The sequence below is a fragment of the Vanessa cardui genome, chromosome 11 (genome assembly GCF_905220365.1).
Source record: "Vanessa cardui chromosome 11, ilVanCard2.1, whole genome shotgun sequence".
NCBI lineage: Eukaryota > Metazoa > Arthropoda > Insecta > Lepidoptera > Nymphalidae > Vanessa > Vanessa cardui.
This window is the reverse complement of record NC_061133.1, coordinates 10,984,551-11,010,874: the sequence shown is the minus strand read 5'-3', so window position 1 is coordinate 11,010,874 and position 26,324 is coordinate 10,984,551. Positions and strand designations below refer to the sequence as shown.

Here is a 26,324-nt window from a genome sequence, read left to right as displayed (position 1 = left end):
TTTGGCGGTAGCACACCAAACGTTTTTTTTTTCTTATATGTTTATATAAGCCATTAAACTAAGAATTGAATTGAAGTTATAAACTTCAATGAAATCTATATATTGAACACTGGGAAAGTGAAAGTTACCGACTTTGAGAGGTGATTAAAAAATCGTAAAATGGATATGGATGTAACTGATTATTTTTTTTCTTTTTAGTTCATTTTTGAAGGCGGTTTTTTTTATTTATAAAAATTTATTAACTAAGATGAAGAAGATGATCAAGTATACGAAACCGAATCACCACCAATTGTTGCTAAGTTGGTAAAACGTTTTTTGTTGTTTAATCAAGACGATTCCACCACATACAGTAGATATGAATAGAATACATAAAAAGTACTGGCAAGAAACGTCACAAAAAGTTATCGGACTATATGTATAAACAATAATTTATAAGATACGATAACTCTATAACGACAAAAAATGCTCAGTCCCTTGAGTTTCGTTATAACGAGTTTACACTGTATTATATTATTTAGAAAAATTTAAAAGAAATTTTCAAGGCAACAGACTGAATATTTTAAAAAATATTTGTTGCCTTGAAAGCAGTTTCCCTACTCTCTTTAAGCATAACAATATGCTCAAATAAGTTCAGAAGAAACCTTGATTTGAGTTGAAGATCAAGCAAAAGAAACTCAGTCTACTTATACATATTATATACATAATTTCTTTTTAATTTTCTTTAGGGCTTCATTTTTTTTCCGAAAAGGTGCTTAAAGTTCTATAAATATCTTTATCACATCACTTATACGGTATTATAAGGGTACAAAATAAAATAACACAATTTATATAAAAGCATTTATTTTAAAACAATGTAGGTAATATACTTTCTGATTCTTGGCAAAACAGTCTCACATAAGCAAGTCAACATTTGGCCTCTATTAAGAATAAACATAAGACAATAACATGCGCTGCCACAACTCACAAATTATAAAACTGAATTATTAGATAAATAACAATATAAAAGGACATATTAATATAAAATTATTTCTGTCTATTTCGCAGTTAGTGTTGCATCTCGATTGAGCAATCGTAATATGTTTACTGTTGTAAATTATTCTAAATTAACGAGAATTAACATTACTAGAATTGACTCACAATATCAGCAATATATAAAAAAACCATCTACCATAGCTTAATAATAATTTTCACAGATGCAGACATTACAGTCCACAATGAGTTTGTGGTATTGTAATATGATAAAATTTGAGAATAAATGCACAACAAAAATAGAATTCAAGTTGCCTTTGTCTTTTATAATTATAAAAATATTTATATAACAATTTAGAAATTATCATAACAGTTTTCCCTATAAACAATTTGGAATAATATTGCACGAGCTCAAAGCTAAATCATCATGTGCATCATTATTAATATAAATACTATAAATATAGCAACAAACCAACACAACTCTTCATATATTACACTTATTGACTCGAACCGCTACTCCCCCATAGGACGACAACTGACTATATATATGGACCACAGTAAATATTTATTAGAACCGAAGGAATACAATTAATTGCCCCTCAAATTCCAATTATATATATTTTTCAATCTTATCAATATCTTTACAAATAACATCAACAAACCCTGTGTTGTTGTCGACCTATACACACAACAATTAAACAATATAGTTGCTTTAATATATTTTATATATATTTAGTTTATTAATAACAATCACAAAACGAGTCAATTTAGTATAATAGTGTAAATAAAATAAATTCTAATTAAAAATAATAAATTTTCGATAAACGACCTAAAAATTAAGACCTAATACACAAAAAAAACAACTATATTATCTAATTTTCCATCACACCCTAGTGTTGATTTGTTAGAAAATATTACTTTCACAGCACAGGAACAAACACATTCTGGACTAAATAAAAATCTGAAAATGATAACAACATTTTTTTTTAAAGACTAGCACTTAATTTTGGCACAACACTGACCTCTCGGGGCGCAGTGGCATCTATGTTGTTCTTCTTATATACATAATTTTATAGATGTATTGCTCAGTGAAAATATACTTAATAAAATATAGATTTTTAACAAGGGCTCCTCAAACGTTTTATGACAAACAATCAGTTTGGGAACATTCTCGTTTTAATAATTACGTATTGCAAGCAAAAATAAGCCATAGAATTTTACTAACATTTGTGCCCAATGTGTCATGTTCGATGTATCGTTTCTTATTCAATTACGAAACCTTAAACAGTGATTGATTTTATCATTCACTGCAAACATGGACAGCTGCCATTACAATCATAAAATGCAAAATAATGTATATTTTTAGTAAAAAAAATATTATAAATAATAATAAAAAAAAAAAACTTATTTGAGTAAATAAATTCTCTGTTCCATTGCTCATTCAGTGCTTTTTAAACAGAGTGTAAAAATAATTAAGACTAAGTGAAAAAAAACGATTATCGACTACCATGTAGCTGAGGCGTTCGGCATCTGTGATTGGTTCCTGACGTGCGAATACAACTCCCCGAACAATTCGGTCAGCCTCTACTTATTTTTACACCCTGCCACAATGAGTATTATACCGCAACAACATTCTTATATCCAAACCGTACATACCTAACTCTTTCCCTGTATAAATATATTATTATAGTCTTGTAAAAGAAACCTTTTAACCTCTTAGGTCATTAACACTACGCGAGAAATTACAAGAGCATTAGGATACGACATATTGCTACGAGTTAACTTATCATTTGGCACTAAATTAACATATTGCATCTCGAGCATTCGTCACATAAGTATTTATACTTAATATTCTCGATAAAATTTTTCATTTCACTATAATTACAATTAAAATTTCTTTTTAAAAAATTTTCTAATGATATATCCATTGGGCCGACCATTAACCTCTATTAGAACGTACGAACAGAACTCAAAAGGAATATTATAATGCATATCATTGAGCAAATCAGACGTGCCATTTCCTCGCCCCCACAGTTCCGAGGAGAAACGGGGCGGAATGGCGTTTCGTTTAAATAGTAGACGAAATTAATAGACAAGACTTTCGGCAAGTAAAATTTGGCAAAATTGAGCATTAAAAAGATCGATTGGCATCGTATAACATTACAAGTCGGTAAGATTTCCTACGTAGCGATGCGTGACTACTACAATAGAATATCCTAACTCTGGTAACTGTAACCTATGCGCACGGCACGCACGCTGCCGTGCGCTCCACAACAAGCAGATATTTGAGTATTGCTTCAATTCTCATTTGTTCGAGACGCCGCGAATAAAACAATCTGAGTATCATTAGTGATCAGTGCGATGTATTGAATATGACGAAACAGCTAAACGATGTTGCCAATCTTTAGCTTAATAAAAATAGTAAAAGCGAGTATTTATAAAAAGAACGACCGAATGTTAATCTTCGTCGCCACTGAGGACAATATCTGCTTGTTCCTACACATAATAAACACGACTAAATAGTACAAAATTTCGTAAAATAACGTTTGATATGAAGTTTCATATGTGACAAGTAACCATTATGAGGATTCGATCATCGTTCAAAAGAACTGTATAAATGATCATGGACTTTAGAGAATTCAGTTATTTACTAACTACGTTTATAACAACTCGGTTAAAATAGTATTTAAAAATTAAAAAATCTTTAATTTTCATTATCAAATAATAGTTATTGCTTAGTTGATATGATAAATACATCCCTGTGCAGATGTGCGACGCGCGTCCTCCGACGCCCGCTACGTTACGTTATCTCTTATAAGTATTTAAAAATATGACTCCATATAACCATCACGATCACAGCTCTCCGAAGACTTCTCAATTTCCGACCCGACTCACTCCAAAATAAATTCTCTTTTACATTACATCTATAGAACGAAATGACTATATAATATATCTATGTTAGTTCTAAAATTATGCCATTTTGATATATTCACTTTGCGATTGCAACGGTCCCTCGTTCGGCACTCGAATGCCTCGTGTTCAGATTGGTACAGTAACGAAATAAAATGACTAAACATACGAAACGAAGGAAGCGGCCCGACGACCGATCACGAGAGGGTTCAGAAGTAAGCGGCAGTGTTTCGCGAAAATTCGTGCAAATAGAACCTAACTACAGAACATGTCTTAGGAACCTGATAAATTATCGCTAGAGCTTCGAGCGCGACTCCCGGCGCCCGGAGACGGAACCCCTTCGGTAGCCAATAGAAAAATATCACCTAAATAAATACGAATCTGACGCGCCGGCGGGCGGCGACTCGCGAGCGCGAGGGCCGTCGGTTCGGTTTCTCTTTTTGGTACAAAACTACGAGTCGGCGGCATCAGTGCGGCGCCTCGCCCTCCTCGCCCGCCGCCCCGCCGCCCCCCTTCGCGCCCTCACTGCGACAACACACACAAATAAATCACGAATAGAAGAATCATTAAAATTAGTAGTTTAGGTAGACGAGCGACTGACTCGGCTCGTAAACGATCATATTTACTATGTAATTAGTGTGGTAGTTGTACTACTCACAAGGGCGCGTAGGCGGCGCGCGCGGGCGGCGGCGCGGGCGCGGGGGGCGCGGCGGGCGCGGGGGGAGCGGGCGGCGCGTCGTCGGCGGCGGGGCGGGCGGCCGCGCTCAGCATGTAGTTGCTCGACTCGCTGAAACAGTTCGACAGCCTGCTTCAAATTGTATTACTGCCTCCAGTGCGCCGGTGAGCGGGGCCGACCGCGGGGGTCCCGCCCGCTCACCGGCGGGGCGTATGGTCCGAGTGTTTTACTTTAAAATAGCATCTCCTATTGTATAATAAATGAGAAACGACGATCGAATCGTCGAACGATAATGTGAGATCTGGCTACGGTTCATTCGACGTAAGAGTGTAATGCCCGTTAGGCGGTCACCTGGCGGTCCTCATGCGCAGCGCGGCGCAGTTCTCCTTGCACTTGTAGGCGAGCACCTGCTTGATGCGGCTGACCTCGACGTCGGGGAAGTGGCGGCTGACGTAGGAGATGAGCGCGTGCACGCGGCGCCGGTCGAGCGGCGGCTTGGTGGGGCGCGCCTCCTGCCCCGCGCGCGACCAGCGCTGCCCCGTGACGGAGCACGTGGCCAGCTCCATGGGCGAGAACAGCGCGGCCGCCAGCCCGCGCGTCACCTTGCGGTAGTCGCCCCACTTCACGCCGCGCAGCAGCTCCTCGCGGATCTCCACGCCCTCCCCCAGCTTTATCTACGAGCGATTACATTACTTACTTATTGCTGGTAGGGCTCTGTGCAAGCCCGTCTGGGTAGGTACCACCCACTCACCAGTTATTCTACCGCCAAATAACAATACTCGGTATTGTTGTGTTCCGGTTTGAAGGGTGAGTGAGCCAGTGTAACTACAGGCACAAGGGACATAACATCTTAGTTCCCAAGGTTGGTAGCACATTGACGACGTAAGGAATAGTTAATATTTCTTACAGCGTCATTGTCTATGGGTGATGGTGACCACTTACCATCAGGTGGCTCATATGCTCGTCTGCCAACCTATTCCATAAAAAAAAAAAAAAAAACTTCGTGACGATAGTCGTTATGGTCGGCGCGCGCCTCCGTCTCGCTATCGTCATGTTATCAAAGAGTGCGTGAAATTTATCACAATCAAAAGATTTATATTTTTGAACCTATAAGTTAATATCTTTATTACTAAGCCTAAGCGTAGCAACATCAGAATATCCTCTAAAACAAAAAACGGGATCATCAAAACTATACATACATTAAGAAACTACTAAAAGAACCCTACTCATTTGGCAAACAATTCGAATAACATACAAATGTAGTACGGCTTTGAGTAGTAGTTATATATCGCAAAAAGTTGACGACGACCTCCATGGTCGAGTGGTATGTACACCGGTTTTCATGGGTACGCCACTCTGAGGTCCCGGGTTCGATTCCCGGCCGAGTCGATGTAGATTACCATTAGTTTTCTATGTTGTCTTGGGTCTGGGTGTTTGTGGTACCGTCGTTACTTCTAATTTCCATAACACAAGTGCTTCAGCTACTTACATTGGGATCAGAGTAATGTATGTGATGTTGTCTCATATTTATTTATTTATTTTTATATTTATTTATTTTATGAGCAGAGATGGCCCAGTGGTTAGAACGCGTGCATCTTAACCGATGATTGCGGGTTCAAACCCAGGCAAGCACCGCTGATTCATGTGCTTAATTTGTCTTTATAATTCATCTCGTGCTCAGCGGTGAAGGAAAACATCGTGAGGAAACCTGCATGTGACAAATTTCATACAAATTCTGCCACATGTGTATTCCACAAACCTTTACTTTACTTTATTTATTTTATAAGTAACTCTACGACTGATCACGCGAATGTCACAATAGCGAATGAAATGTCTCACAAGTCTCGGGGCGGGCGCGCCGCGCTCGTTCTCCCGCTTGAGCACGAAGGGCAGCGCGCGCCGGTGCTGCTCGAGCCACACGGCGTCCGGCACCGGCCGGTTCCGCCGCCCGTCCCAGCGCCCCGCACCTGGCGACACCACTACACCTCAGTAACACGAAACGTCATTACAAACAGATATAAGAGTGGGAACCTCCGAAATGAATGATACCTATACAGACTAATAATTCATAAGTTCATAAAAATAAAGCAAAACTTAATTTCAGTAAATAGCCTTATTAACATCAAGTTCCGAGTAGAAAATAAATGTTATTAGAGCTAAGAATCATTATATTGCAAACTTATTTTTTGTGAGAAATTTGACTTAAAACTAAAATAATATATGTGAACACAAGGTAAATGAAATACTTACATGCCATTAACCTGTGTAACGTTTTAAATAACTATTTACATCGAAGTGTCGTTTCAAGAATAGAAAATCATTCTGTATTCCCAATACTTTATTTTTTGTGTTTAGTATAAAATTACATTAATTTATGTACATACATAAAGGTTTTATATTCTGCACAAAGCGATTGTACAGATGAACATGATTATATTAAAAGTTTCTAGCTATTTCACATTATTGTATGGACCATAGATTATATATAATAAAAGGATTTGCAATTAGCGTTTAAAATTGACTGTTTTATTGCGTTTATATAAAATAAACCTCAGTAACTGTTTAATAACATGTCTAAAATGTTATTAAACTAATTTTAAACTTACATTTATGGCACTGTAAATTATATTGTAGAAGCATTAACATACTCATTTATAATATGTAATATAGTAACGGTATAATATGTAAAAGATAAATATAATCTGTTGTGTGCATAATTCAATAATTATTTAATTATCAAATCATTTAAAAAATTAAAAAAAAAAGCTATAGAAAATTATATATTATATGAAATAACTATAGATGATTATGTTTAAATGTTAATGATATTTTTTTTAATCTATTTCAACAACTTAATAGTCTCATAAAGCCTCATAATAACAGCTTCGTTTAATATTCAATAAACACAGTTATAATTGTAGTGATAAAAATCCTAATGTATTTTTTTATTAATTTCGACTGAATAAATATAACTTATGAGATCCTCGCCTAAATATTTTATTGAATTTGAGAGATTACATTTATTTTTTATTTTTTTTAACGATAGCTGCGCCTTAACATAGTGATGGAATTATTTTCAAGAAAAATATAAAGTGCTCACCAAAATACATTTTCTAATAACTTGATTACATTGGCAATTGATTTTTAACATATTATTTTTTTTTTTGTAATATTCTGCAGTACATAATAATATATTATCAAGTATTTTTTTATTTTAAATTTATTTATCTCGCTAAAAATAAATGCAGAGAAAAATTTAGAGATCAAGAGTAATATAAAGTAAACGATATGAGATCTAATATTATTCAGATAATTTTATTAATTATGATTTCATTAAAGATAAAACTAATATTGTAATTCACAACCCTAATCATACCTTCGACTTCATGACGTCCTAATTAAATGCAGATTTTTTTTAAATGACTAGATGCGTTTTAAATGGCAATCTTTATAAATACAAATTAAATACAAATCAGTCGATTATTTCGAAATCGAAGACGTTAAAGTTTAAAGATAATAAAAATAAAATATTCGATAATGCGCCTTCACTTAATCTAAGCCTGTCGCTCGTATGAACGTTCAGCGTGCGCACACTGGGTTCGTACGTTCCGTGCACATTAAATTATATAAAAAATGCTTTAACAAATATCATTTGTATCATGTATATGATATTTACTGGATAAGTAAATCAAGATATCAAATATTAACTGTAACACTTGTGATATTGTACAAACTATAAACCGGGAGCCGTCCAATCACTCAACAATATAACATCTGTGTAAAGATAAAACTATTGTGTATAAAAATATCGCTATTGTTATTGTTGTTCGTCGCGGGTTGTGTAACTCACGAAATCGACACTAAAAACGGATGAGTTCGACCTATTCCATCGCTTCGTAGTACAAAATATTACACTCTAATAAGAAAATATTTATTATTCGTTAGGGATGGCGGTGGAACGGGTCGAATACTGCGGATAACGTGTATAATGTAGGTATGTATAATATTATGTAACCTGTAAATAACCTATGATAAATCAGCACCGGTTGCAACAAATGCTTTAACAACGATCAGTCTATTGTCAGAAAGGAAGGTACTCAAGCGTTCTCTTCAGCGAGGCCCGTTACTCGTGAGCCCGTCGATCGACGCCGAGTATTAAATGATCCAGCGTTCTTCATTTGCTAATGAGCGGGCGTTTCACCGCGGTTTATCCTTGTTATTGTTATACCGCAATTAAAATTGTGTATAAAAAAAGTAACACTCATACCGATACGGTGCTAAGACTACAAAAAAAAGATTAACAGGGCTCGCTGAAGGGACTCGTGCTGGCACTCGGTATAATATTGAAAGGCACGCAATAAGCGGAGAGGTGTGACGGCAGATAGGCCCCCGGCGACACTCCGATCACAGACTAGATACATCTACTGACAGTCTTGTTACACCGTTAAGCCACATCTTCACAATGTCAGCCAACGAAGAGATACAATAATACTCCAAAAGCCGTCAGAATCATTCGACTGAGTCGCCACATCAAATCGCTTTCGACATTTCAAAGGCGGCGCGCCGTCGCCCCCCTCGGCCGACGGCCCGCGAGCCGGCGGCGGCTGAGTCAAGGAAAGCGCGCGGCGGACAAGGGAGGCGGGCGAGCGGGTGCCGCTAGTGGGGCGCGGGCCGCAGCGCGGGCGGCGGCGGGGGCGGCGACGGCGGCGGCGGCGGCTTGAGGCGCGGCACGTGCTGCGCCAGCGTGTGGCGCCGCAGGTACAGCGGCGTCTTGAAGCAGCGGCCGCAGGTGGCGCACACCACGGGCTGCGCCTCGTGGATGAGCCGCACGTGCTGGCGCAGGTTGGACGCGTTGGAGTAGCGGCGGCCGCACTGCGCGCACCGGACGCCGCCCGGCCCGCCCGCGCCGCCCGCTGCCAACAACACCACGTTCGCACTGGCCCCAGCCGCCTCGCCGCCGCCCGCCTCGCTTCCCTCCCCTTCGCTGATAGGATCGTCCTACGCTCGTCTGATACTGGCGGCGGACGGCGGCGAGGCGGAGGCGGCGTCGCCCCGACACCCGCGCGCCTAGCACCTTACTCGAAACGAGACCGCGCGCTCTGCTAGCCGATACGTTCGGAATGTACAAGAGGTTCGCCGGGGGCGCGGCTGTCCGAGTCGACGTGTGCGTGTGAATGACGTGACGGTGACTAGTATGACTGACAATTGTAATTACCTTCCGAGTTCTCGTCTCGCAGCTCCGCGTTCATTCCGGCCATGAGATCGATGTTACCTGTGGGAGGAGAGCATTACCATTAGTGACCGCTTCCGGCGAGGACGATCGTTAGATTTCCTCGACAGCTATTTACCTTGTAAGGTGGCGAATGGATTCGCCAAAGTATTGTTCTCATTGTAGTACATTGGCTGAAAACTGGAACGTTCCTCGTCGCTGGCTTCCTGCTCCAGGACTTCCATTTTTGGTTCGAGCAAGTCGGTCGCGCTGAATTCTTGGCACGTGTCCACTCCTTCCTTATAATCTCCGGGATCCATGAGGATATCATTTTCTTCAGTGTTAATTTCAGTTGCTTCGAGATCAGTTTTCACCCTCAACGTAGGGTAGTTACAAGTTTGGTTAAAGTCGTCATTATTAGGCCTCGTTTGACTAGAAGTTTGAAAGGAAGCTTCTTCGTTGAGATTATTTCTGGCAGCATCGGGAGAATTTATCTCAGAACGGCGACTTGCATTCTTCTCGGGGTCATCGGCAGACGTCGATTCCACATTTTGGCTTGCGGCTTTGGAGGAGGAGGTAGAATGTGACGGCTTGGCGCTGAGCAAATTACGTAGTTGGGAAGGTGGAGACTTTCGATTCACTTTCTGAAAAAAAATGTTACACTTTGAAATTGACACACATCCAGTTTCTTAGAAGTAATGAGACATTCGAAATGATCATTTACTTTGTCGTTGTGTTGTGAACAATCAGTGAGGCCGCGTATCTGAAGCGCGTCTGCGGTGCGCAAGAACGCGCTGAGCTGTGCCTGCGCGATATTCACCTGGCCCACGTACATAAACTGAAGAAGAGCACGAACATGTGACACTTCACAATCGCGCATAAATATTATTGGGTGAGGACACGGATTGTTCTGGAAAAGAAACATTTTATTGAATATACAATATAATCAAAGAAATGTTCAATTGTTTCTTAATGATACACTTTTCTATATAAGCAAAAACAATTACAAAATAAATATATTGTGACTATGAAATCAATAAGTGATTGAAGAGTCACTAGAAATTAGGTTAATTGCTTCCACTTAATGAGATACCACATATTTTCCATAGATTTGTTGTTACGAAAATGATAGAAATTAAATTTCTATTATCTAAACCATAATGATCATTGTTGTTTCATAATATACCATTGACTTAATTAATATAATACAACAATGATTACAAAGCAAGATAATAAACATTATCTTAATAAACTTTAGATTATAATTAAAACAATTGAAAATCAAAAACTATAAGAACAGTAGAGATAATTAACTTTTGGAATTGCTGCGTTTTCAAAGTTTTGGAAAGCTATAATACACCTATTATTTGTTCAAAACCTGTCACTATTCACATTCCATAAATTCAGTTTTAAATTGACACATTGTTTTTTTCTTTAAAAAACATTAAAAGTTTATTTTGAATCTTAAATATAATTTTTTTTTATATTTATTTAATAATACATTTCAATATTTAGAAAATTTTCATGCCTAAACAAAAGCTAACAGTAATATAAAAAATGTATACTTAATAATAGACTAATTAGTAGCCTTTAAATAAAATGAGTTAACCTAAATCATATTAGAACAATGCAGTAACATTCTCAAGAAATTAAATAAGTTAAGACATTTTGTTTTAAAGTAAATAATAAGTATTAAAATGTATATGCAATAATTCTAAGTCTTACAAATATTTTTATCCTTTATTGTGAGTGTCGACACAATCAAAGTACTAGAGGGATCTTATCAATTTTGTAACAGGTCATTGACAGATCTTGATAATGAACAATGTCAACTTTTTACATACACCTTACTTCCAGTGTCATTATTGTATGTGACTGTTATCATTTTTATAAACTAGGTAATTGTTTATTTAAGTTTTTACACATTATCTATAAGTGTAGTTTTATCTCATATAATAAATAACAATATAGCGTACAGAACAGTATGGCTATAGTAATGGTTTTAAACTATATTTAGTTTAGAGGTTATTTTAAAATCAATATGTATGACAGCTGATATATATAGTTAGCTAAAATATCACACATATGTTACACAAATAAAATAAGTTTTATCGAATGATTGCAAGGTTTTTTAATTAAAACTTCATGCCAAATATATTTACATAACATAAATTTCTATAATGTAATTAATGAAAAATTTTTAAATAAAAAAATATAGTCCAATCAATTTATCGAATTGTTGATTTAAAAAAAAAAGAGTTGAATTACATTAATTTGGTCACATGACTAAATATATAAGTTCCATTCACAAAGATATTGTATTACAATAATTGACAAAACAGAAAGTAAATGTTAATAAGCATTACTACTAGTAAGGGCAAAGACCTTACAATAAAGTGATTTCATAAAATGGTTGGTGGTTAATTGGCCCATTTGTAACTGTAGTGGGACCATACTCTTTAAATTTAATGAAATATGTATATTGCAACTTTAGAAAAATAAACTTAAATTATGTAGGTTATTTTGAAACTAATATTATACACAGATATTATGATTTATTTAAAGCTTTTATATGTTTCAAGGCTTTGTAATCATTTTAACACTATTTTCTCAACAATCATATAAATATGAACTGATAGGAGTGATACCCATTACTAAAGAAGAAATATTCTTTAAATTTTTCATCATCATTAAAAGTATAGTATTATTTCAAATTACTAATATATAATGGATTTTAATAGGAATTTGTAACAAAAAGTATGTCTAATAATAGAAAACATGTAGAAAAAGGAAAAGTACATGACAACTGTTAGAAAGGGATTTTGTACAATTTTGAGAAATTAGAAGACTGAATGTGACTTTTTCAAATAAAATAATTTAATAGTGCGCCAATACTAACGAATTAATTAGAAATTGTGAAACAGAATTCTAAAGTAGGTACAAATAATGAAATCACGAATACTTAACTGGATCGCGAGACATGGCATTTGTAAGTAGATCAAGTGTTTTATACATAACAACTTTCACTAGAGTCATTGTAATGGTGACACATCAAAGTGTGGGGAGTGAAAGATGGACTTACTTTAAATAATTCCTTGAAATAAGGACTACATGCCGAAAGAACCACTTTGTGGGCTTCGAGCCTGTGTCCCTCGCATGCCAGGGTGACATCCACGAAGTCCTCATCATCGCGCAGTGCCTCGAATTGAGAAGTTATATTTGCTTGAAAATTGTTCCATCTCAAACAGAATTGCTGGTCGCCACCCAGTTCTGTACCTTCCATTACTTATAGACATAACTCGATATCCCTGCTCATTTAATTGTTTGATAAGAATAGTTTAATATTGAAAATAAATATATCACAGTAACTTGCAATTTCAGTCGCCGTCTGGCCGAAAATCTTGAAAGAAAACAATCAATAAAATCTCGTACCAATATAAGAAAAATAAAACTTTTTAATTTGTCATTCATTTGCTGATGGGTACATTCACTTCAACGTTCCATTATATGTTTCGATTTAATACCGGTTTTTTGTTGAAAGTATTATTTTTTAAGTTGTTTTATTCGTGTTTCGTAATTAATTGAAAAATTGAATATTTATTTTAATCAAATTCACTGTATTTACTAATTACAATAGTTGATAATCAAATCAAATTAATTTATTTTGTATCTGTATTTAAGCTTAAGAAGTTAAGATAACATACGTCGACCGGTATTTATTACGTATTAGCAGCGTAGATTACAAATATAATAAATCATATTTTAAGAAATTAATAATTATACATAAACCATTAAGAGATAATGCAAAATCACAAATAAATGTGGTTAGTACAGATTATACTACTTCGATTCATGAGCTTTATTTATCTATGGCAATGTATCTTGTCTCTTGATTTTTGTACATTTTTGTATAAATAAAAAACATTGGTTAACAAAAGTTATAATTTATTTTACATGATATTAAAAAAGTTTATTATTAATATGTTAATTAAAGATAATGGACAAGTTTATAGTGCTTGTTCACCTTCAATCATTTCTTTAAGGTTTAATAATTCAAATTGTCCAGTGCCTTTAGTTTCAGTTTTAATCAATTCGTCTAAAATTCTAAAGCTTCCGGGATCAATAAGGCATATAACATTGGCTGTGCCAGATTCCCAATTCTCTTCTTCAACATTAGTAGCTAATTTGACAGCCTTATCTCTTACCTTACGAGCATCTTTTCCACTCAACATAATTCTTACTCTCATCTGTGCCCGTTCAAGTGGTATATCTTTTTTTATTAAAGGTATTACCTCAAGAGATTGTTGTTTTGCACTCTTATTTACATTCACTGAGAAGTGTATATCCTTCATAGCCTTTTCTATGATAGACACTGGATATGGTCTTTTAGTTTCAGGATTCACACATTTGTCTGCTACAGTAGTAGCAATATCTTTAAAAAGTGCATCTATCTGTGAATGCCTTTCCTTATCTGAAACTTGTAGTTCACCTTTTTCCAAAATTTCTTTGCATATTTCAGTTTGGTCATCTTTACCAAAAACTTTAACCAAATCATCCTTTTTAGCTACTTGACCCTTCGACACATTGGTAAATACAGTGTGCGTTTGTAATACTTCATCAATATCTTTCTCTCTGAAATATTTAATAAATATTATATAACATCTATTTCATTAAGGTCATAAGCGAATAATAAGAAATGTGTAATACATATTAATTATTGAAAAATTATTTTGTATTACAAATTTCTAAAATATCTTGATTAGAAGACGAGTCTGAGATATACTGTTATAAAATACACATCTTAATGTCTTTTGTCAGGATTAATATAATATAATTCATTTTAGTAGAATAAGAGTAAATAAATAACTCACAATTTATTTCTCCAAGATACTACTTTATTTCTGTAACATGCTATCTCAAACCTTTTACCACCTTTTTTTAACCTTACGATAGCGACGTTTGTTAAGCGAATTTGATTTGTTGGAGTAAATATTTTAGACATCTTAAATTATTTGATCGTATCGAAAAACTAAAGACTCATCTATATTATGATAAATATGAGAACTCTGGAAACGTCAAAGTAATTATGTACTATAAACAATAATTGTACAAGGAGTTTTTATTCCATAAATTCACATTTCAATAGAATCTAAAAATAAAACCTGTAAATAGTGATGCCCCATGTCCGCTAAAAATACCAATGAATATATTTTTAGCGGTTTCTTGAACGTTGCTGTGATCTACAATATTTATAAAAAATTAGTAACGTAATTCTGTATAAATACTATTTTGTACAGTAGTTAGTGTTTTGTTAATTAGATATTCAATTTGAAAAGTCGCCTTTTCTGAAAACTTTTTTACATTACAAAAGACCTTTTTATTATTTAATACATTAAGAAAATCAAATATCTAGGTTTTAATTTAATAATACTATTAGATAATTACATGTATTCTTTATGTTAGAATGACTTTTATTAAAGGAAGCAATTAATTCCTTTCGATACTCCCATTATCTTTATTTGGATATGTCGGTTATTTTTAGTATACCTACTCTGTGGTGACGATATGCTTAATTTAATCTACGCTTAACTGGACGTCACGACGTGTATTTCATTTAAGTTGGCCGTCATCAGCCGTCATTTTGTTATATTTGTATATTTTGTCGGCAATTTTTATGTGAATAATCATAAAAATGGCTAAATTAGTTGATATATATAATTGTGATAAAGACCCCGTTATCAAGAGGAAACAGTTGCCGTTAACTATTTACGAAAACTTAACTGTAAGTTGCCTAGTTGCACTTTGACATTACCTCAAACGTAGATTACATATTAAAAGATAGAAAATAAGCGTACGTTACAGGAAATCATACTTAATCTGAAGAAAATATATATTTTTTATCATAATTTAATATTTATTTATATTTTTTTCAAGTAAATTAATTATAATTCTTGTAATCACAAGATGTGACGTTTAAATGTTGACCTTATTTTCTGGAATTTTTCTTTGTTGAATATATATTATTCTTTATAATTTGCAGATGATTATGGATCTAAGTACTATGGGCCTTATTTTTGATAGTCCTCAAGTTAAAGGTCGAGAATATGATGAATTTATCCGCAAATACAGAACTCTCACGACAGATGAATTAAAGTCGGCACTTAGAGTTGACGCTTCCGATATATTTAATGTTTTAAATCAAAGCATTCCTTGTGTCGGTTGTCGAAGAAGGTAGTAATCACTGTTTTTATTGTTATCTTTTAATTTAATAATCTATTTGATAGTAACTTTTAAATATAAACAAAAATATTAATAGAAGATAATACTAATATTTTACTCATGCTATTAGTTCTACATAGTATCTAAAGAAGAAATTAGACTATGAACAATTTATACTTGATTATTTAATTCATTGATTGAACTAATATGTATATAATGATATTTGATGTTATGAAGAAAAACATAAATAAGAAATAAATACCCATAAATGTATGCATATAAAAAAACATGGACTGATAGCATTTTTTGTATAGAAATAGTACACAATATATTAATGTTCCACATTATTGAATAACATGATATTATATATGCACATAATTATTTTTCTCAGTTCCTTTTATTTTATATTTGTTTAATCAATTTAAACTTACTTTTGATTATTGTATAAGTATTATATAATAATAATATTGTACAAATTCATTATTCATATTATTTGTACAAATATAAATTTACATCTATATTATTTTCATTAAGTTAAAATAAAGCTTACTATTATTAATCTCTTGTTTCAGTGTTGAAAGGCTTTTTTATCAATTATGTAAATCAGGTCATCCAACTTTAGATCCATTAATTTTGACACAAGATGAAATTATGACTATTAGAGAAGATAAAATAACAAATCCACAGTCCTTGGCCACATTGCTAAATGGACACAGGTAAAAATGACTCAATATTAATTAACTTAGGGGTATGTATATTGTTGATTCATACAACAAACAGTATGATCAAAATGTTAGAAAAAAATGCATATATTCTCCGTACATATATTTTAGTAAAATTTGATTTTGAATACATTATTAACTATACAATACTACTTTTGTTAAAATTTTTAAATAATATAATATTTTTCATATTCAAAAAGGGTATAGTATGCTAACACCACCATAGCATACATACAACTTGCTCTATTCCAACCTTAAGAAGAAAAAAGCTGTATTAACAACATTTGACAGCAAATTGACACAATATTATTGGTCAAGAGCTTGGTTTATCTAAGATATTCACTTACAATTTGTGGAAAAATTGCTTTAGCATTGAAGGCTAATGGAATTAGCACATCAATAAATCTGTTATCAGAATTTTGGAAATAAAATTAAAGTGTAACAGTGTTGTATTATAAATAAAGTTATCTTAATTATAAAATCTTAGTATCCAATACAGTTGAGTTAATACCAAACTGCATGAAAAATTCAAATCATAGATTTGTTTATCTTTTTTCCTACTAACTATTGGAATAGGACAGGATATGGAATAACAATAGCTAATATTAAAAAAACAACAGGAATATAAAATCAACCAAAATGATCTCTAAGATTATTTTGGTTAATTCATAATGAATTATCTTTTAACTCAAATTTTCTTTTTTAACAGTACTGGTCTTGAATGCCTTATCTTGAGTCAACCTAGATGGAAAAAGTCCCAGCGGTGTACATTACATTCACTTGAGGCAGGCACTGCAAGAGGTTGGGGTGCCACGTCAGGCTGTGGTTGGGGCTGGGGTGCCTGGGGTTGGGGTGGTCGCACTGCATGGTGCGCAGCTTGGGATGCCATGCGTACCTCAGCAAGGGAACATGTTACCTTAGTACATTTTAACACTTTACATGATACTCTTCACAACTATCTCAGGAAACACAGATTTTGTGCAGACTGCAAAACTAAGGTATGAATGCTTTTTTCTTAACATAGTTCTACCAATATGGTTTTAAATTATAAGATTATTATTACTGAATGTAACTTAGTAATTTGTGTAATTTGCTACATAAATCAATAGTTATCTTGTCATTAAATTCAACATTTCTATAACAAACAAGGAGCGAAATGTTTATACTTTTAATGAACACAAGAAATAAATATGATCCTAATTATTTTAATGTTTATACTGAATCTTTTCAGGCCTGCATTATTTATATATAAACAATATTGTGTATAGTGTTTTATTCTCTGATGTCTATGAAAAAGACATCATATTCTCTTAAAAATCGTCATTCTATCATCAGTTACAATAATTTTACAGGTATTGAGAGCTTATCAGTTATTAGTTGAAGAGAAAGAGCCACAAAAAGAGAAAGGTTATGTTGGTGCCTTATATGGAGGTATTAAACGGTGTCTGTTAGACAAACATCTGCACTTACAAGCAAAGACAGACTATATTGCACATCTTATAGCTAGAGCTGAGCCAGAACTGTTTGGAAATCATCGTGAAAAACATGCCAAAACTTTAGAAATTGCACAGGAAGAGGCAAGTATTGTATAAGTTCTTTAATATTTTGTTAATGTTGTTTAATTTCTTGTTTGCAAATTTCTTTAAAGTTGACCTAGAATTTTTGTAGGTTTGATATTCGTCTGCTATTTATAAATTATGTCTATCTTATGAGATAATCATAAATATGTTAATATTTATTAGTATAATTTAGTATTCATTTAGTGAGGGCATCCTAGAGTAGCAGATTAAAACCAATTGTAACTGTCATCAATTTTATAATAAAAGCACACATTTGTTTAGGTCCTAATTTGTCTTGGAATATGCATCTATGAGCGGCTGCAAAGAATTTCACTTAGACTGCGTGAAGAAGAAAACACATGTCAAATCCTTGCAGCAGTAGGTGTAGAAGCACTGTATCGCAAATTTGAGACAGCTGTTGAACTCAAGAGTGGTGTATCAAAGCTACAGCTGCTATATGATGAAATAACACAAGAAGAATTAACAAGACAACAACGAAAAGAACAGAAAAAGCTTAAAAGAAGGAAGAAGAAGGAACGCCTGGCTGTTGAGGGCAAATGCAAAGTAATTTATATTTTTTTTATAGAATAACTCTTTAACACTCATTTAATTGTAATAAATGTTCTAAAAAGATTTTTGTGCATAAAAATCGTATTGTTTTGTGTTCATGAAATTGCAATATATTTCAAATATATTGCAATTTTTATGTATGAAATAATTTCTTGTTGTATTGAGTACAACCAGTAATCATTTATAATGTCTATATACTTCTACATAATATAAACATCTATTTATATTTCTTTTACAGGAAGCTGATTCAGAGGAACCTGAAGACAAGTGCCAATGTGAAGAATGTTTATTAGAAGAAAGAGATACTCCAACTGATTTGCTAACACCTCGTGATTTCAACCAGTGCTGTGATGGAATACAATCCAACGGTGATAGTTGTCATTCATGTCAAGAAGACTATACGAAACTTTGTTCACCAAAGAAGTTAGGACAAAAACTAACCAAAAATGGCAACTTATCACCTAATGATCATTCTCAAGATTGTGGTTACTCATCTGGTAATAACGGTGGTTGCTGTGAAACTATGTCTGGTTCATCTTCGTTAATGAGTTCTCCGGAAGGTTCCGAGGTTGCTTGTTCTGAAGGATTTTGCAACCATGAAAGGGGAGACTGTTCAGATGTACCTAAAAACGACAAAATTTCATGCACTGGTTTCACACTCTCTCTGCAAGAAATGCTGGTATGTACTAATATTTAACAAAAGAGTTTAAAAAGATTAGAATTGTGGAATTATTATGTAACTATTGTGAAAATATTTTAATGAATAATTTTATTCACAGGACACATGTTCATCAGATGAAGAAAAAGACACCAGTTATATTCCCATTGAAGAAGTACTGGAATTTAAATCAAGGAGAAACATTACAGAAAAAAGGCAAGAGCTAAGACAGAATTTACGGCAAAAGTTTGCTCAGTTATGTGTGAACACTCCACAATTATCTTCTGTAATGCTAAAGCAGGGTAAAAATCCTGTATAATATGATAATAAAATATTGTAACATTCAAACTGCACACAAAAAAAGCCTCTGAGTCAGTAGAAGAAAAATAATACAGATATAAATTCATATTAAATTTTATTTTACATTATTTATATTTATTTTATAATAATTCAGATTGATTGCTCATTTAAAGTTAAATTAAAAAGCTTTCTTTATACACTTTTTACAAATGCTATAACTTTAACAATTTTAGTAACACAATTCCATTTTTTAGGACAGTTTCACATAAAAGATAATCATGTTCCTGAAATATATTCAAATCCTACCAATTAGGTCAATGATTCTTATGTAGGTGTATTTGAAAAGGTGCTTATAGCATATGTAATATATATATACATAACAATCTATATTATATAATTATAAGTTTTATCCAATGAAGTGCAAGTTTGAATGATTCCAACTTTTTATGATATTATGAAATTATTGACTGGATAACACCAGCATTTAACAAATATTTACTGTTTAAAATGTTAAAGCTTTGTAATGAAATATAGTAGCATTTTGATCAAATCATTTAATTTTCATGCTTTATGTGACTCAATATATTATGTGGTACACAAATGAATTATTTTTCGCTCTTTATGAGAATGCTTTAACAGCATGTTGTTGGGAGTTACTGTGGCTAGCTAGCCAATGTTGTAAAATCTGAAAACATTTGTAACTCAGTTTTAAATATACTATCGAGTCTAGAGCATGCTTTTATTTGGCCATACTATCCCTCAATACAAAGTACCATACTATATTCTTTAAATACTTGAAATACAGAGAGTTGCATTGGTGCCTCCAAATCCAAATGAGTTTTTTAAAGCAATCCGTCTTTCTTTATTCCATTTTTGTGGAACATTTGCAACATAGTTTAAATCATCTATAGGTTCATCTAAATTAATTGTAGGTGGCACAACTCCGTGGTAGCATGCCAAAATAGTCCACACAGCCTCTAAGTTTCCAGCAGCACCTAATAAATGGCCATGAGCCCCTTTTGTCGAAGACACCATCATGTTTTTAACATTTTCCTTGAATAGTGTTCTGATAGCTGTAGATTCAATACCATCTCCCACAGGTGTTGATGTGGCATGTGCATTAATATATGATATTTCATTATTACTTAGGTTACTGTCACGCAAAGCTCTACTCATGGATAATATAGCACCACTGCCATCTTCTCTTGGAGAAGTAATATGGGAAGCATCCCCAGAAAGACCATAACCTAATAATTCTGCATACATCTTGGCATTTCTCCTCAAAGCATGCTCATATTCCTCTAGGACAACAACAGCCGCTCCTTCGCCCATTACAAAACCATCTCTAAGTTTATCAAATGGTCTTGAAGCCTTTTCAGGAATATCATTGAAAGAAGTGCTTAAAGCTCTTAATCGACAAAATCCAGCAATAGCTAGAGGGCTTATACAAGATTCTGCTCCTCCACAGACCATAACATCTGCATCACCATTTCTTATGAACCTGAATGCATCACCTATAGAATGTGCTCCAGTGGCACAAGCTGTAGACACTGCGTGATTGGGACCCCGAAAGCCATACCTTATGCTAATATGACCTGCTGCCATATTAGGTAATATTCTAGGTACAAAAAATGGGCTGACTTTATTGTAACCTAATTTCAAAGCATTATTTGTTTCACAGACATCTTTGAGATCAATCATTCCCATACCAAGTGCTACTCCTGTTACTTCTTTCTCTTCATCAGACTTTGGAATCCAATTGGCATCTGTAAGAGCTTCGGCAGTTGCAACTAGGGCTATACAGGTTGCTGGGGCCATCAATTTTAAATTAGATTTAGACATGGCTTTTGCTATTTCATTATCGCTCTCTATAGGTATAACAGCCGCTACTCTGCTAGGTAGTTTTGAGTATTCCTCATTTTTAAGTGATATTATACCACAGTGTCCTTTTAAGAGATTATTCCAAGCTAGCTCAGATCCTGTCCCTAAAGGTGATACTACTCCAACACCTGTAACAACCACTCTTCGTCTAGGAGGAAACTGTGTATATTTACGTAAGTGCATAAGAAACTTCATATTGCTTAGTTTAACATAGAGGTTAAAATCATTATTTAGTTAATAATGATCGTTGGGACAAGTACTTAAATAATGTACTTGACTTAAATTTAATGAATCTTATCAATATAATAAAAATAAAACTTTGATATCAAAAGTATTGTAAATACCAAAGATTTATACACTTCGACCTTCGTTAATTGTTATAAAGATAAACAAGGAATTGTCATTGTCATGTGTCAAATTTATGTATCGGTTATGGAGTGTAGAGGTAAGGAGAAGCATTTAAGGATCTCATATCTCATATTCCCCTCGTAAAATTAATTTTATTATTTTATTCTATATCTCTGCCACCTACTCGTGTCATAAGCTGCTCATTTTTTAATTTGATCGGAATAATCGGGACTAAATCGGGGAATACCATTATTACTACTGTTCCATGCTTTCAAATTTTAAAGTATATTACGATCATCGTGTTAATATTTTCAGAATTATTCAAGTATTTCCGCCCTAATTTTGCGAAATAGTTCGTAGATAAATATTTATAAGTGCACAATAATTACATTGATTTTAAGCTTTATATGTAATCTATTTATTACCGTAGCTGTAACTTTATTTATATGTACTATACATTATACAATAAAATAATAGTATTTTACAACGTATTTTTTTAAATTTTGGCTTTTAATAAAACGCTAATGATTCTGTGTTACTCCCTACTGTCAATGTCAAATTATGATAAATGAGTCAGGTGTAATGTTTTGTTTACGTTTTGGTGTTTGGAATAGGTACGAAATAACCCTGACTTAATTATAATGTTTTCAACATTAGTCTCAAAATTTAATTTAAAATATATTATAATCACTATTTCAATCGCTATAGTAGCAATAATTTTAAGAAAGTATAACATTACTTTAAAAACTGATGACGGGTTAAAACGGGCAAATGGTCCGTTAGTCTTCTCTAATGATGAATTAGCTAAATATGATGGAATATATATCGATAAGCTTTATTTATCAGTTATTGGAAGCATCTTTGATGTTACCGAAGGCGAGAAATATTATGCTAAAGGATCTCCTTATCATTATTTCATAGGTAATAAACTTAATTCTCTGAAAATGAATATGTTAGATGTGAATATTCGCTAAATAAATTGACACAAATGTATTTTTTCTAGGCAAAGATGGAACAAGAGCTTTGGTGACGGGTGATTTTAAAGATGAGTCCAGCAATAAAGATCATGTTTTAGAATTGTCTTGTGATGATGTATCAACAATATTGCACTGGAGAAAGACATATAGAGAAAAATATAAATTTATTGGTATGCAATCAACAAAATTTGATTTATATAAAATGCTAAGTTATTATTTCTTAATTAGATAATATTATTTAAAAATTATTATTTTAGGTTTATTAGCTGGTAGATATTATGATGAAAATGGTTTAGAAACCTCGTACATGAGTGAATTTAAACATAAAATAAAGCTTTGTAAAGAAGAAAAAGAAGCGGCTAAAAAGCAAGATAAATTGTTTCCACCATGCAATATCTCTTGGAGTGAAGAAGAAGGGACTCGTGTATGGTGTACAAAAACAAGGTAGCTGGAGATAAATTTATGTAATTAAATTACTATTGCTTTTTGGCAAACTTTGAATTCAGTGTCAAGACAGTGGTCATGTGATTGTAAATCTAGAAGATATTCTAAAACCTTAAATTTGAGCATTTATTAGTTGTTGAATAGCAATGACTCTGGCTAATATATAGAAATTCATATGAGAACACTGTTAATGAAAAATAATGCCATCTCAGCTAAATCTAATTATTATGAAGGGCAAAACTTCAAATCAGAGGACAATAGGAAAATAATCAACTTTAAAATTGAATTTAAACAACATTTGAGATTTGGAATAATCTATGGTATTTATTATGGATTTATCAAAAATTTGTGTGTTAAATGGTTCTGGTAAATGGTGCTTTGAAAATTTAGAAGAAGGTATTTATATAATTATAAGTACTACCATCCATTTCAGTTTATAAAGTGGATTTAACTAGTTAAGTGGAATAAGGATGTAGCATTATTAACAAAAATGTATGTAATGTGTAATTTACTTGGTGGTAGGGCTTTGTGCAAGCCCGTCTGGGTAGGTACCACCCACAGTTATTCTACCGCCAAATAACAGTACTCAGTATTGTTGTGTTCCAGTTTGAAGGGTGAGTGAGGCAGTGTAACTACAGTCACAAGGGACATAATATCTTAGTTCCCAAGGTTGGTGGCACATTGACGATGTAATATTTGTTACAGTATCATTGTCTACAGGTGATGGTGACCACTTTCCATCTGGTAGCCCATATGCTCTGCAAACCTATACCATAAAAAAAGTAATATTTAGCAAACACCACTTGTAGTGCATAATGTAAAAGGACTATTACAAAATCATATAAAATGTTATTTTGTTATTAAAATTGTTGCAATTCATATAAATAATAAAATGGTAAATTCCAATTAATAAAAATATAATAATTATTAAGGCATTTTTAGCTCAACTATTTTTATTTAATTATTTCAGTGGTGGCATTGAACGAGGCTGGGTTGGAGTCCCACGCCAGCTATTTACCCCAGGTGAAGAGAAGCCTCGGTGTGTGTGTGTGAATCTTGAAAAAAATAATTCAAGTATGCTCAAAGAGTATGAGGGGTGTTCCAGTACATCTACGTATTGCTTATTTAAAGATTGAAATTTATATATAACTAATGAAAGGAGAGCTGAATAAAATATTTGCATAAAGATCTACTTGATAGTTTTCATGAAGATATTGCTTTATATGTATGTATTATTTTTATACTGTGTTAATTAAATTATTGTATTTATTGTTATTAGTTAAGTTTATGTGATTGTTAGAGAATCTCATTCCAAAATAAAGTATTTTTTATAAGTTTAATATCATTTTAAATATTGATACTTTAACTTCTTTTAAAATTAATAGTAATTAAAATAATTTATTTAGGCATAATTATACTGTATTAATCCCGCAAATCTACCATAATCTCTATAGACATTTAAAAAATGCATTATTAAGTGAAAAATTATTATTTATTTATTCATAGAATGATGCAGTTAAATTAAAATAAATACTATACACAAATTGAACAAATCTTTATTAAATGTCACAGTTGTAGTAATACTTAATTATTGATTAATAATTGATTTTACAATAAACACCGACAAAAATACCGTAGGTAAATCATCTACTAATATTATACTGTGACATTATCAATAGTCTTACTCTCAGAATGAATGACTTCGTCTAACTCCAAACACTCAATTGTTTTGAGAAACACATGCATGGGTATCTTTTTTCTATTAACAAATGTTTTATTTCCAAGAAGTTTCTTGATTTTTGCCCTACGTTTTTTTATTTTTTCTTTGGTATATTGGCTACCTATTTGGAATGTCAATAGTCTTTTTATCTTTCGTCCTCCGATATATGTCTCGGATTCTGCAGTACTAGGTTTTGGCTCCTCGTATATGGTTTCTAGTGTTTGAGTTAGTGACTTGATTTTTTTATTGAGATATAATGCTTCTATTTGTTTAGAATTCGCGTTTTCTGTTATATTATGTTTGCGAGGCTTCATACTAACTCTACGATTAGACGATTTACTCGGTTCTGGGACAAAGGGTTTTCTTTTCCTTAACACTCGGGAATTTGTTGTTTCAGGTGCAGCATTAGCTTCAATGTTTTCCCCTATTTCCATAATATCTAAATGAGCCATTTTAGTTGGTAATTCCGATACTAATCTGTAAAAATACGTTACGAATATATGAAAAATTTAATACAAGCATTAACCATATGAGGGTAAAATACCTGGCTTTTATATAAGAAAATACGCACCCGGATGCTTCCATTTTTATAATCAAAAACGTAATTTCATTTTATTATTTAAAAATAATGAAATAAGCGAAACAGTTTGAAAAGTTAAAGATTTGAGGCCGTTTTCTCGTTTAATCTGACAGTGACACATGAAACTTTGTTTGAAGTATTTGAAGTATTCTAGTTATGTGCCGCCAACAGAATCACAATATACAGCTGATGGAGTGTATGAAGAATTAGTGTTAAGTGAAGCCAAAGTTAAAACCATTGATGCGATTTTAATTATTTGTAACTCATTTCTTAGGTCTAGCATTTCTTCGGTTCAATAAATACGTTTCAGTAAACTAATAAACTATTCATAAAAGAAATGAAGTTAAAGTAGTTTTACTAAAATATTTGATAACCTTTCTATTTGTTTTAATACACATTAAATTAAAAAGATTTTGACTTTATTTAAGAATAAAATAATATTTAATGAAATACTAAGTTTTTTATACAATCTGATGGATTACCTATATAATAAATACATATGTAATTTATCAGGATAATTTATTCTTCTTCTTTGTAAAAGTCCGAATTAATGACAGATAATTCCGTTGTTAGTGTATTAAT

At 33.1% G+C, this 26,324-nt stretch overlaps 5 protein-coding genes and 1 pseudogene across 6 annotated transcripts; 2 read left to right on the top strand and 4 right to left on the bottom strand.

Annotated features, from left to right (window-relative positions):
* Window positions 1-823: 823 nt before the first annotated feature.
* LOC124533898 lies at window positions 824-13,231 on the bottom strand. Of its 2 annotated transcripts, none has more exons than XM_047109462.1 (8): window positions 12,847-13,231; window positions 10,489-10,674; window positions 9,904-10,408; window positions 9,771-9,827; window positions 6,395-6,522; window positions 4,907-5,229; window positions 4,538-4,684; window positions 824-4,404 (listed from the first exon to the last, which is right to left on the bottom strand). In XM_047109462.1, the coding sequence occupies exons 1-8, from the start codon at window positions 13,045-13,047 to the stop codon at window positions 4,347-4,349; spliced, it is 1,605 nt and encodes a 534-aa protein (XP_046965418.1). In that variant the 5' UTR covers window positions 13,048-13,231; the 3' UTR covers window positions 824-4,346. The 2 variants fall into 2 exon arrangements, with proteins under 2 accessions (XP_046965418.1, XP_046965420.1); XM_047109464.1 differs by having other exon boundaries at window positions 4,538-4,666.
* A 461-nt stretch (window positions 13,232-13,692) lies between these two features.
* Window positions 13,693-14,925, bottom strand: LOC124533831 (ribosome maturation protein SBDS). Its single transcript, XM_047109364.1, has 2 exons — window positions 14,636-14,925; window positions 13,693-14,396 (listed from the first exon to the last, which is right to left on the bottom strand). The coding sequence occupies exons 1-2, from the start codon at window positions 14,764-14,766 to the stop codon at window positions 13,772-13,774; spliced, it is 756 nt and encodes a 251-aa protein (XP_046965320.1). The 5' UTR covers window positions 14,767-14,925; the 3' UTR covers window positions 13,693-13,771.
* Window positions 14,926-15,347: 422 nt separating this feature from the next.
* On the top strand, window positions 15,348-20,521 carry LOC124533412 (gametogenetin-binding protein 2-like). The gene is made up of 8 exons (XM_047108649.1): window positions 15,348-15,546; window positions 15,805-15,995; window positions 16,556-16,699; window positions 17,415-17,703; window positions 18,058-18,282; window positions 18,547-18,828; window positions 19,073-19,513; window positions 19,614-20,521. Exons 1-8 carry the CDS (start codon window positions 15,457-15,459, stop codon window positions 19,809-19,811), a joined length of 1,860 nt encoding a protein of 619 aa, XP_046964605.1. The 5' UTR covers window positions 15,348-15,456; the 3' UTR covers window positions 19,812-20,521.
* A 52-nt stretch (window positions 20,522-20,573) lies between these two features.
* Window positions 20,574-22,087, bottom strand: LOC124533413 (3-oxoacyl-[acyl-carrier-protein] synthase, mitochondrial). Its single transcript, XM_047108650.1, has one exon. The coding sequence runs from the start codon at window positions 21,866-21,868 to the stop codon at window positions 20,579-20,581; it is 1,290 nt and encodes a 429-aa protein (XP_046964606.1). The 5' UTR covers window positions 21,869-22,087; the 3' UTR covers window positions 20,574-20,578.
* Window positions 22,088-22,578: 491 nt separating this feature from the next.
* On the top strand, window positions 22,579-24,782 carry LOC124533414 (annotated as a pseudogene).
* Window positions 24,783-24,982: 200 nt separating this feature from the next.
* LOC124533574 lies at window positions 24,983-25,891 on the bottom strand. Its single transcript, XM_047108945.1, has 2 exons — window positions 25,734-25,891; window positions 24,983-25,639 (listed from the first exon to the last, which is right to left on the bottom strand). Exons 1-2 carry the CDS (start codon window positions 25,745-25,747, stop codon window positions 25,099-25,101), a joined length of 555 nt encoding a protein of 184 aa, XP_046964901.1. The 5' UTR covers window positions 25,748-25,891; the 3' UTR covers window positions 24,983-25,098.
* Between the last annotated feature and the right edge of the window lie 433 nt (window positions 25,892-26,324).

What these genes read in the sequence shown, in the direction of transcription:
- LOC124533898 (XM_047109462.1), bottom strand. Translation starts at nt 13,047, where the DNA reads ATGGAAGGTACAGAACTGGGTGGCGACCAGCAATTCTGTTTGAGATGG. An exon ending in TCCATTCGCCACCTTACAAG is followed by an intron (nt 9,828 to 9,903) that starts GTAAATAGCTGT and finishes CTCCTCCCACAG; the next exon opens with GTAACATCGATCTCATGGCC. An exon ending in CTGCGCATGAGGACCGCCAG is followed by an intron (nt 4,685 to 4,906) that starts GTGACCGCCTAA and finishes AATTTGAAGCAG; the next exon opens with GCTGTCGAACTGTTTCAGCG.
- LOC124533413 (XM_047108650.1), bottom strand. Translation starts at nt 21,868, where the DNA reads ATGAAGTTTCTTATGCACTTACGTAAATATACACAGTTTCCTCCTAGA.
- LOC124533831 (XM_047109364.1), bottom strand. Translation starts at nt 14,766, where the DNA reads ATGTCTAAAATATTTACTCCAACAAATCAAATTCGCTTAACAAACGTC. An exon ending in GTATCTTGGAGAAATAAATT is followed by an intron (nt 14,397 to 14,635) that starts GTGAGTTATTTA and finishes TAAATATTTCAG; the next exon opens with AGAGAAAGATATTGATGAAG.
- LOC124533412 (XM_047108649.1), top strand. Translation starts at nt 15,457, where the DNA reads ATGGCTAAATTAGTTGATATATATAATTGTGATAAAGACCCCGTTATC. An exon ending in ACATTGCTAAATGGACACAG is followed by an intron (nt 16,700 to 17,414) that starts GTAAAAATGACT and finishes CTTTTTTAACAG; the next exon opens with TACTGGTCTTGAATGCCTTA. An exon ending in CTGTTGAGGGCAAATGCAAA is followed by an intron (nt 18,829 to 19,072) that starts GTAATTTATATT and finishes TTTCTTTTACAG; the next exon opens with GAAGCTGATTCAGAGGAACC.